Source organism: Lathyrus oleraceus, chromosome 5 (genome assembly GCF_024323335.1).
Source record: "Lathyrus oleraceus cultivar Zhongwan6 chromosome 5, CAAS_Psat_ZW6_1.0, whole genome shotgun sequence".
Lineage (NCBI taxonomy): Eukaryota > Viridiplantae > Streptophyta > Magnoliopsida > Fabales > Fabaceae > Lathyrus > Lathyrus oleraceus.
Window position 1 is genome coordinate 325,906,587 of NC_066583.1, and position 12,678 is coordinate 325,919,264.

At 32.5% G+C, this 12,678-nt stretch overlaps 1 protein-coding gene and 1 long non-coding RNA gene across 2 annotated transcripts; one reads left to right on the forward strand and one right to left on the reverse strand.

Moving 5' to 3' along the window:
* Positions 1 to 6,987: 6,987 nt before the first annotated feature.
* On the reverse strand, positions 6,988 to 8,572 carry LOC127084382 (uncharacterized). Its single transcript, XR_007788696.1, has 3 exons — positions 8,287 to 8,572; positions 8,144 to 8,207; positions 6,988 to 7,178 (listed from the first exon to the last, which is right to left on the reverse strand). It is a non-coding gene; the product is annotated as an uncharacterized LOC127084382 (long non-coding RNA).
* A 3,389-nt stretch (positions 8,573 to 11,961) lies between these two features.
* Positions 11,962 to 12,453, forward strand: LOC127080442 (uncharacterized mitochondrial protein AtMg01250-like). Its single transcript, XM_051020762.1, has one exon. It carries the CDS (start codon positions 11,962 to 11,964, stop codon positions 12,451 to 12,453), a length of 492 nt encoding a protein of 163 aa, XP_050876719.1.
* The last annotated feature ends 225 nt before the right edge of the window (positions 12,454 to 12,678 follow it).

Here is a 12,678-nt window from a genome sequence, read left to right on the forward strand (position 1 = left end):
TAATAATTAAAAATGTTAAATAACACAAATTTATTCATTTTTAACCATCCAATTTAAATATATATATATATATATATATATTTATTTATTTATTTTCATTGACATCAACAATTGTTATCACCAAAAAAACATCTTAGTCGTTTTTCTCTTCACACCACATCCGTCAACTATCCAAAAAAAATATATTCTCTCTCTATTCTTCTTTAGTCAACATCATAAAAATTCCACAATCCATACAACACCATCACCCAAGCATAAAGGAAATTATTCTGGGTCGGCCATATCAATTCCGACCGACCACCACTGAGGGACTTCACTCCTTCCAGAATCTTCTCAACGCACGAGAATTATCATTTTATTGATCACAAAGGATCTCAAATGCAAGTACATTCAACGGTTCTCCGCAATTTTCCTCTCTCTCTCTATACAAGGTCGGTCCTTTGAATTTGGGTGCCTTAGGCGAATAAAAAAAGTGGTGCCCTATAACTTTTTTTAACAATAAATACATAAGGATAAAATAAATAATTGGATAAAAACACACTTTTAATTGACATTATGCAAACAAGAATAAAAGTATGGATCTTTGAATCAATGTTATACTACATCAAAATATAAACCACAATAAAGAGACTTCTTCTTCTTCTTCTTGATTCGATATTTTCTCCTATAAAAAAATTGACCAAACCTTTAAATTATTTAAATAATCCTCTTAACATTTTTTGTTGCAAAATGATTAATAATTCGTTCATAATCAAGGTTCTTCACAAAATAATTTTCAATTGAAATCAACGCAAGACTATTTAATATATTTTATGACATAGTAGATCTCAAATAAGATTTTGATAATTTTAATTTAGAAAAACTTCTTTCAGCAGATGCAACACTGATAGGAATAATCAATATTATTCTGTAAGTTATGCATGCATTAGGAAAACAATTCAAAGTCTTTAAAGAACTCAATATCATATAACTTGATTTTGATTCAACTGTTAAAACTTCTCTAATAACTTTCAATTCTTCAAACAAAATTTCACCATCAGGATCAAGAAAATCGTCATGTTTTAAACAAGTTTCAAGATGTTTACAACATGCTTTCAAGTCCTTATCAGATAATGATCTAAGTCTTTCAATACTAAACAAGAATCCATTTTTTTTCTTATGTGCTATACTGCTTAAATCTTCTATCAAATAGGTCAATTGTTTGATCTACAGTATATAAGAAATAGTGATTTCGAAAAGACTCTTCAGCAGATTCAAGATTCAGTTGTGTGGGTTGAGATGTATTTTCATCATAGTGTTGTATTCTACTAATTTGACGTTTTTGAATAAACACACATTGAATAAACATCACTAGCCTTGGCATTTACAAATCCATATTCTCTATATTTTTTCAAATACTTGATCAAACCTTTTACTAGTTCTATAGCCATGTCAATACGTATGTATTTTTTTTTGCAAACTTTTGTTAATTTCATTAACAACAGTTAACAATTCAAACCAAATAATCATAGCTACTAAAAATTCAAAGTTTCCAATTCCATGAGTTGCTAAAGATTCGACTTCACTTTTAATTTTGTGATCATTATCTTGTTCAGCTAGTTGAAGTTGTGCTTCTCTTACATATGAAGTTTGAGATTTAATTGCATATACATTATTCACATGACTTCCCAAACGTGTTTGTGATAATGGTTTAATAGTTAAACCTTTCACACTGTCTCTAGGAATTTTCAAATGTTTTGTTAAATAAGAAAATATGGTATAAATACGTTGTAACACTCCAAAAAAATCTTTAGCTTTAGTACTAGAATTTGCAATGTCACAAAGTGTCAAGTTAAGGCTATGACAACCAAATGGCGTGTATAATGCTCTAGGGTTAATATCTAATAATTTTCTTTGTACACTTTGATGTTTATCTTTCATGTTTGATCCATTATCATATTCTTGTCCTATCACATTATTAATATCTAGACCAAGAGTTTCCAATACATTTTGTAATTCCTCAAACAATCATTGGTTTGTTGTGTCATAGACTTTCAAAAATTCTACAAAAAACTCTTCAATTTTTATTGGACTTGTATAAACATTTGCACAATGTATAATGGGGGTCATTTATTCTTGATGACTTGCATTAGAAGTACAATCAAGAATCAATGAAAAATATTTTGCTTCTTTGGTTTTTTCGGCTGTTGCACTTTTGACTTCATTACCTAACATGTTAATAAATTCATTTTGAATCTTATGACCAAGATAATGATAATGAATTTCATTGCTCTTAATACTTTCAAAATGTTTTTGCATGACATTATCCCATTCAACAATCATTTCAACAAGAGAAAGAAATTTTCCATTGTTTTCCACATTATTCCTCTTATTTTTTTTCACGAAATGTTAAATTTTGCTCAGCTAGATATCTAGTAACATAAACTATCCTAAGTAAGACATCATTTAAATGCCTTGTTTCATTTCTTATAAGCTCTTGAAGATGTTTATCAATTGTTATATTTTTCTTAAATCTAATTTGTAAGTCAATCCATTTACTCATGAAAGACATGTGTGTACCGCTTGATTCGTGTTCTTTAAGCCTTTCATAAATATGTTTCCAATCATTAAAACTTTCATTTGCTAAGTGATTCATTCTACAACTTATACCAAATAACTTACAGTAAAAACAAAAAACTCTATCCAATTCTTTTGAATAAACAATCCAATTCCTATCTTACTCTTCTCCATTAGAACAATAACGGATATAACATGATGATGAGAAATGCCTACCAGAAGTATCTTTAGAATCATTCATAATTGACACATCTCTTTAAGGATAATTTCTTAGTAATTCATCTCTTAAGTCACTGATAAAGTTATTCCATGTTATTGGATCATAAATGTCCAATAGAATGGACTCGTTAGGTTGTTCAACAACAAAAACAAGGATATGTTCATTTTCATTATTATAACCTTCATCATCAAAATTTTCAGCTTCATCATCATCTTCATTTTCATTGTTTTCAACCAAAATATTTTGCTTTTCAACAATCTTATTTAGTTGTTCATTCTCTAAACTCTCAGAATTTTTGTGTTCAAAGACTTTTGGAACAAATTGATTAGAACTTAAATTGAAGGTTAAAAATCAATATCAGGTATTATTGTTTCATCTATTTGATTGCTTGAAAGGTTCTATTATTTGACATAGAAGCCTTCAAGATTAACTTTCCCTTTGTATTGTTGCCTCTTATTTTCTTGTCTTCTATGGAGATAGTGTAATTATTATCAATCATTTGACTAATGCTTAGAAAATTTTACCTCATACCCATAATATGTAACACTCCTAAAAGTAAGGACTATTCGTTGTCTCTTATCTTGATTGAGACATCCCTAATTTCTTCAGTTACTAGTATGTTGTCCTCTTCAAACTACACCCTGTTTTTGAATGCATAATTGAGCCTTGAAAACTAATATTTTCTTCTAGACATGTGATTTGAACACCCAATATCCAAGTATCATTGATCACCATACTCTATTTCTTATTTGGTTGTTACCGGTAGATATATTGGTTCATCATAATCACCATCATCATCATCATCATCATCATCATCATCATCATCACCATCAATATCCTTCTCATCAACAACATCATCATTAACAATATCATCATCATCATAATCATCATCATCATCATTATCGTCATCATCAATGTCATCATCATCATCATCTTATTTTGGTGATTTGACTTCATCTTCATATGATTATACAATCCATTGATCCACAGTAATGTCATTGTTAAAAATGTTTTTTTTCTCCTTCCCCGTTATAGATTCTTCTTGAAGAAAATCTTAATTACAACCCTTTTTTTGTATTTTTGGTATAGATGCATACCCCCTTTAAATTCTTTAAGTTGTACCTTTTCTTCTTTCAACAATTGATTTATGACTCCTTAACTTTTCTTCATCACACTCTTTATCTTGATAAGCTAATTTTATATGTTGAGGCATACAATTAAAAAGGGCAAAATGAAACCTAAAAAAAATTATTGATGAAATTATATATATGTGATGGATTCTCACACTAGCTTACATTAAATCATTTAAAGTTAATTTATTTTAAATAAAAAAACGGTATCTCCACTCTCCTTATTTTGCTCACAATCTAAAATCTATTTTCCAACAGAGTCGGCTATAGCAGCGCAGAGAGAGAGAGAGAGAGAGAGAGAGAGAGAGAGAGAGAGAGAGAGAGAGAGAGAGAGAGAGAGAGAGAGAGAGAGAGAGAGAGAGAGAGAGAGAGAGGAAATTCAATTAAACGCGTTTAGAGAGAGAGAGAGAGAGGAAATTCAATTAAACGCGTTTTAAGGCTAACTAATTGTTTAGAGCATATTCATAATTGATTAGATATTTGAAATATAATCAATTGTATGTTTATAAAAGGAAAGAAAAGACATCTAGTCGTTACACAAAATCAAGGTGTTATCCTAATTGTTTATGACTCATTTTTTAGATAAACTAATCGATTAGACAAATGCTCCAATCGATTAGATAAGTCAAAATTTTGCCATTGCAAATTTGACGGTTCTTAATTCATATAAGACAAATTTAAAATGTTTTTGTATGTACTATCTTTTGGTAAAATATTTTTTTTTAAAATTGTGTGTGTGCGTGCTTTAGCCATGCGCTTTTACAATAAAGTTCTTTTGTCTTCCAATCGTTCACTCACTTACTAAATTAGGAGATTACCATATTGCTTCAAGACTTTGTCGAATACTTCTATTTATGTTGACACATGCTTGAGTGGCTTGAGGTGAGAGTTGCATTCTTTATTTGTAAATATCGGATAGTCAAATCCACCAAACCTTAATGATAAGGTTTACATCTTTATCTGTTTTATCGTTCATGCTTGACTCATCATAATATGTTTAGTTGTCATCATTAAAAATTGATATCCTTGTTAAAAAAATATCACCTACAAAACAATGTTACACATTTCCTCCTTTATTAGGAACTATTAAAATTGTAAAAAGCAAAATTTTAACTTTTCTCAAGCACAAATTTAAGATGTTTTTTAATGTATTTTCATTTGGTAAAATATTTTGAAAAATAATTGTGTGTGATTTAACCATTGGCTTTAGACACTTCATCTGATCCTTCTCCAACAATCACCATGGTGGACATCAGACAAGGAAATGTTAGAGCGTGCAAAAATTTAGACATGGATGTGGCATCCAAGGTGTGGATATCAATTAAATCTTTGGGGATTGTTGGAGAAGGATCAGATGAAGTGTTTGAAGACATTTCAGAAGCATAGAGGCAAGGGATCTCAAGGGTGCCATTGCAAGGAAGGAGAAATCAAATGGGACATCATGAATATTACATCTATAAACATACGAGGGTGTGGCATGGCCATTCAAAGAAAGAGAATAAGACAATTAATAGTGAAAGTTAAAGTGGATCTAATCTTCATCCAGGAGACAAAAAAAACAAAATATGTCAGAAAATTTGATTAGAGACATGTGGGGGACCCAGGATGTGTTGTGGCCTCTTTTATTTATTTAATGGAAGTAGTTGATTTACCCACTCTAGGTAACAAATTCAATTGGTTCGGTTCAGTTCAGAAGGGAAAGCAAAATGTAGGATGGATTGTTTTCTTGTGTCTGAAGGTATAATTGAATCATGGAATTTAGTTGCTCATGAGATTGGAAGTAGGGATATGTCTGACCATTGTCCAATATGGATCAAAGGAAGCCAATTGAATTGGGGGCCCATTACTTTCAAATCAAACAATTCTTGTTGTTTACGGAAATACAGTGGAAATCCTTTCATGTAACAGGAAAAAAGGCTTTTGTCATGAAGGAAAAACTTAAAATGCTAAAGGTGAGTTTGAAGAAGTGGAACAAGGAGGTTTTTGGATTTCTTGACCTCAAGATTGACAAGGCAATTAATGAGGCCCAACAAATGATATGAAGTAACTTCCACCTGAAGGAAAGTTTGCTGAAACAGAAGTCTAGACATAAATGGATCAAGGATGGGGATCTCAATTCAAGATTCTTTCATGGAATGTTGAATATGAGGAGAAGGAGGAATAATATAGTTGCCCTTGTAACTGGCAGTGGGAGGGTGAAGGAATTAGACCTACTTTGGAAGGGGTGGATTTCAAATGTATGTCTTATGCAGAAAGGTGTAGCTTGGAAGAAGATTTTTCTAGAGATGAAACCAAGGGTGTAATCTGGGACTGTGATGGAGACAAAATCCCTGGACCAGATGAGTTTAACATCACCTTCTTAAAGAAGAGTTGGGACATATTGGGTGAGGAAATCATAGGTCTTATCCAAGAATTTCATTCCACAACTGTTCTTCCCAAGGCAATAACTGCCTCCTTTTTGACACTAATCCCCAAAAGCCAAAACCATCAAAGGATTGATGACTTTAGGCCAATTTTTCTAATTGGTTGTTTGTATAAAATTGTGCCAAAAATTCTGTCTAATAGACTTAAGAAAGTAATAGGCAACATTGTTTCCAAGTCTCAAACAGGGTTCATACCAGGAAGACAAGTTCTAGATGGTGTTTTAGTTAGGGGTGTTTGTGGTTCATGAATTGAATTGAACCGAACCATATTAATGGTTTAATACAGTTTTTAAAAACCACTTTAGCAAAAAGTGGTTAATCTGTTTAATCAATTCAATTCGGTTTAAAACCAATTCAGAACCGGTTCATAATTTTAAACCAGTTTAAAACCAATTTTTTAAAAAATTGGATTAATTTTTTCACCAAATTCCAAACTGGTTTTTTTATATATTTAAAAAAACTGTTTCTTTTTTGTTTTTATAATAAAATTGAATTTAAATATTGAATTCAAATCTGGATTTTTTAAAAACTGTTTCTTTTTTGTTTTTAAAAAAATTGAATTCATATTCATCAGTGAATGCCACAGCCGACAACTTTTTCTGCTATACACTTATATTATATCAGAAAATGGTCCACATACATAATCATGAACCATAAGTTCATCTTAATACATAGTTTCCATGATAAACTCATTGCACATTACAAATGAACATTCCAAAAATGAACCTAAACTAACATGTGACCTAAAAGTTCTAATTTTTAATCTAAGCTCATAAGCATTAACATCCAATTTTCAACCACAATTTCCCATGGCCATCTTCTTCAAAGGCAATCCAAGCCATCTCCAACCTGCAAAATCATCCATGCACGACAATATGAATTTCACCATGTGATATCATTCAATTCCAAGCAAAAAAAAGAAAACAAGTTAGCATGAGGATAATGCCCTACTGCTACACCAGAACGAGACCAATAATTTGTCAGGAAAAAAATTAACACAAACATTGCCCTGCTAACAACATTCTGCAGAATATGCAAAATAATACTAACTTTAAAATCAACTGAAATTCCACTATCAACTGATTCTCAAATTGACTTCGAAACTAACCTAAAATGAAATTACAATTTAAGTCCAAGTTCATTTCAAAATAGATCAATAACTACTGTATTTCACAAGCAGAAACTGAATTTAAATTTACATTTCGCGTGAATTTCATTTGAAACCATTCCACCTAACTTCTCAACATTTCAATCTAATAGAAAAAACCAATTTCCTAACTAACTCTTCACACTAACCAAACCTGCACATTTTGATTCAAAAGAACAAATCGAGCTCCATGATAAGCTAACAAACGCACCACAGAGAGTCGAAACCTCACTAACAGATTTATTCATTTCCAACTAACTGAATAATTTCATGTGAGTTTCATTGGGCCTCCAAAAATAAGTACCCTTTCCACAAAATCATTATACCATTACATTCATTCAAATCAACCTTACCTAACAATCCTACATAATTCAAAATTCAACATCCACATACATAATCATGAACCATAAAGTAATATTGATCTGCACCAAATTGCAGAGAACAAAATCAGTAGCTAACAGAGATTAATTCCAATCCCATTCAGTAGAGATTGATTCATTTAGTAGCCGTGCAAAATGAGAAATACACTAACTGAAACATAAAGTAATATTGATCTGCACCAAATTGCAGAGAACAAAATCAGCAAAAGCACGCTCGGGCGCAAGATCCTGCAGAAGAATGAAGGACTAGATTATTAAAAGAATATATCAAGTGAAAAAAATCTTACCCTCAATCATCAACAACTGACACAAAGGATGAGCAACTTCCGGCATCTGGCGCAGAATATAGTTCTGCAAAAGAAAGAATGAAAATTTAACATGTAATAATAAAGTAATAAGACACTAGTTTTTATATCTTTTGACATCTTACCATCCTCAATTCGATCAATATTATCGAGATCCTCACTACTAAGAAAAGATGGAACTACTCCTTTGAGCCAATCTTCAGTACACATAAGTGCTTCCACACTAGCCGATGTTAAAGAACTACGATATGCATCAAGGATTCTTCCTCCGATACTGAAAGCTGATTCAGAGGCTACACTGGATATCGGTATGGCTAAAACCTCTCTTGCAATGCTTGCAAGTATTGGATATCGGCTTGAATTCACCTTCCACCACTCTAGCACATCAAAATTTGGAGGACGGTTTTCTACTTCTTCTTGAATATACTTTTGTAATTCTGTCTCTGATGTGCTGCACTCATCTGATTGGTAGAATTCAACACAATGGTACGGATCATTAACTGCATTAAAACCACATGATAGATTAATTGAACTACCTAGACGAGACACTGCCCTACCAGAGTATTCATCAAAAATAGACTTCAAATATGAACCCAACTTGGTTTTCAAATATTCTGCATCACTAGTATCATAAATCCTAGTTGCCATCCATACCACAAGCTTCAATTTACATCTAGGGTCTAATACCATTGCAATCAATAACAACATGTTAAAGTGGTCAGGTTTTCCCCAATATTTATTGTACTTTGCCTTCATCTTTATAGCCATTGACCTTACCTTTTGATCTTCCGAATTACACATGTTCAGAATGCTTCTTCCAACACCAAAAACCTCAAGCATATACATGTTGCTTGTCACATAAGAAGATCCTGAAATACGCTCTGTAGCTTCATGAAATATCTGTAGAAATGGAAGGATTAACTCAACATGCTCCCAATCTTCCGGTCTAGGCACTCCTTTGTCCTTACTCATTTCATTAAAATATTTCCGATCTCTGAATTCTAACTCTGTAAAGGTCTTATTATGTTTTAATGCACCCTTTAACATTAGATATGTTGAGTTCCACCGAGTCTCACAATCTCTCCCAACATAACCTTTATATCCAATTGTTTCATGATCAATGCATTTCTTAAATCTCTGAAACCTCGAAGGAGTACGCCTCACATACCTCACCGTTGCACGAATTCTTACAATAGAATCATCAACTTCTTTCATCCCATCCTTTACAATAAGGTTTAATATGTGGGCACAACAATGTGTATGAAGATATTCTCCATTCAAAACTATGCCATTCTGAGAGTGAAGCCATCTTTTGAGATGTTGAATTCCGACGTCATTTGAAGATGCATTGTCCACGGTAACACTAAACACACGATTTAGTTCCCAACCATTTAAGCACTTCTTAACTGTTTTGGCCATAATCTCTCCTGTGTAGTCTGTGACTTGAGTAAAATTCAAAATATTTTTTTGTAGCTTCCAATTGTTATCAATGTAATGCCCTGTGAGACACATGTAATTAGAGTCTTGGGTAAATGTCCATGTGTCTGTAGTGATACAAACTCGGCGACAATTTTGTGACAAAATAGTCTTCATCTTCGCTTTCTCCACGTCCCAATTCTTCAAAATATCACGTGCTAGTGTATTGCGTGATGGGAACTTAAATTTTGGTTGTAAGCCATAAATGAACCTATGTAAATATGGATGCTCTACCTTTTGAAACGGAAGTTCCATGGCTACAAACATTTTTGTCAAGTCCATTCGGATAACTTCTTGGTCAAATTTGGGAGCCGAAGGAGATGAATTAACAACCGCTTCCCTATTTTCCATTGAGCTTGAAGATGGTTCATGCATCGTCACATTCACCGCATTGTCTGGATTATCACTTCATCTTCTCAAATGAGCTAGCATAGCGATTGTTCCACCATTATACTTGATTAAGGAGCCACAATGCTTGCATTTTGCTAACTTTGACATTTCTGTGTTCGACGGCATCGGTGTAAAATGATTCCATGATTCTGACCGATTTTTACGCTTTTGAGGCAACAAACCAGCATTATTAGAAACTGGAGGTGTAGAACCAATATGTTCTTCTGTCTCAAAGTCCATAACACTGTCATGACCATCCATATCGAAGTTACTAGAATTTTGCTGAAAAGTTTTAAGCATCCGTCCGATCTATAAGGAGAAGCTAGCTGCAAAAGCCATAAGATAAATTGTTATTCACTTATATTCTTACAATAATCTTCTTTTGTTATGTAAATTAGAAGCAATTTCCAGCATGGTTTTTTCTAACAATAAGTATTTTACTTTAAAAAGCTATATTAGGCCTCAGTTACTATAATCCGAACATAAACATGGTATGTAAAAATGTCCTGATATGATTCATTATTAGTTTTCCTATCAAAATATAATACAGACCAATCTCTCGATAACGCTGGCCAGCTTTTCAACTCTGTCAGCCTGTCTAAATAAGTTGTAGAATGCTTGAGATTGTCTGTCCCATCTCTTTCTGAAATCCTGTATATGTTGTAGAAGAATTATGAGAAACAAAACCTGAATGTTAATAACAAGACTTAGACTGATAATTTATGATAGAACAAGTTTAAGACTACCTTTACAATAACTTCAACTCCTGCCTCACAGAATCTCAGCAACTCCAAGGCATAACTGCAAGACTAGGAGATAGTTTTGTTAGACATGCAACGCAACACAAATAGTTTGAGGCTTCACCTTTAGTTTATCTTAGAACATTGGAGACCTGAAAGGACAAGAAACAGAAACAAGATAGGAAAACAAAACTACGCAAGAGCACTAGCTCCTCTGGACAAAAACTTCTAAGTACTCTTTCTGTAACAAAATATAAGCAAAAAAGATCCAAAAAAAACTTTAGTCCATAATATAGACCAAAATCATTTGACCTTTTGAATCTCTTTTACTTGTATTTCATTATAGAGGAAGTACATCGACTAGAATTGAGATCCTCCAGGACCTTTAAACCGATCTCATAACTCAAACTCATTAGCAAAAATTCCCTTTGTCAGGAGAACACAAATCAACCAGTAGATTAAAATTCAAATAAAATCCTATCAAGACTAAAAGCAATTTTCAGATATTATTTCAATTCAAAGTGAAATTGAGAGCAGAAAATAACAGGTTTACCTCAAAAAGAGTCGAGACAGGAGTTTCTACGAGCAAGATCCGAGTAGAGAAGGTGAAATCTGGTGAAATCGAAACCGAGTTAAATCGAAACCCAGTGAAAATGGAACATATCGAAAATAAAATCGAGTGAAATTTGAAATCAATTGAAATCGAAATCGATTCAAAACAAATAGAAGGTGAAATTGAAATTGATGTTGAGTTTGAATTGGAGAGAAGATGATTTAGGGTTCATATTTCATATTTGGGGAAGAACACGTAATGTGAAAATGAAAATATTATGATAATAGTAACTAACTAAAAAATATTAAAAGATTATAATTAAAATATTTATCATTTTAATATAATGATTTATTAAGTTTATTGAATTTGTGAAATAATAGTATTTATATTTTAGATAAAATTGTGGAAAGAGTTTATAAGAGTTTAAACTGGTTTTTAAATTCAATTAGATTAATTGAATTGGTTAAAATAAACAATTCAATTTATTAACCATTTAAATGGTTTAAGTTTTTTATGGTTCAATTCAGTTCAGATTAGATATTTGGATCAGTTAACCAAATTTTTGAACACCCCTAGTTTTAGTCACAAATGAGGTAATTGACTTTTCCAAGAGAAGGAAAAGGGAATGCCTACTATTTAAGATGGACTTTGCTCAGGCGTATGACAATGTGTGCTGGGAGTTTTTGAGATACATGCTTAACAGGTTGGGATTTGGCAAGAAATGGATGAGTTGGATGGAGGGTGGAGTCTTCAACAACAACATGTATATACTGATCAATGGCAGTCCAATAGTGGATTTTGTGGTTTCAAGAGGATTAAGGAAGGGAGACCCTTTGTCCCCTTTCTTATTTGTCATTGTTGCTGAAGGTTTGGCTGGCATAATGAAGAAGGCAGTGGAAAATAATTTTTTCAGAGGATTCAAACTTGTTGCAGAATCAGTTGGAACTTCCTATAGTCTTATGCAATTTGCAGATGACACAATTATTATCGGTGATGGATCTTGGAGCAACTTATGGGCTATAAAGTCAATACTTAGAGGATTTGAGATGGCGTATGGTCTTAGGATTAACATGAACAAAAGTAAACTATATGGTATTGGCTTGTCTCCTCACTTCATGTTAGCAGCACCATAATTCCTCTTTTGCAGCATTGACAACATCCCTTTTCAAATTCTTGGGGATTATAGTGGGATCTAATCCAAGAAGATTTGAGGCTTGGAAGCATGTCATCTCTACTATGAAAAGCAAGTTAACAAGTTGGAAGAGCATGTTCCTGTCCACGGGAGGTAGAATCACCCTTCTGAACTCTGTCCTAAACAACTTACCAATACATCATATCTCTTTCTACAAGATTCCTGA

Coding starts and splice junctions, on each gene's coding strand:
- LOC127080442 (XM_051020762.1), top strand. CDS start 11,962: ATGGACTTTGCTCAGGCGTATGACAATGTGTGCTGGGAGTTTTTGAGA.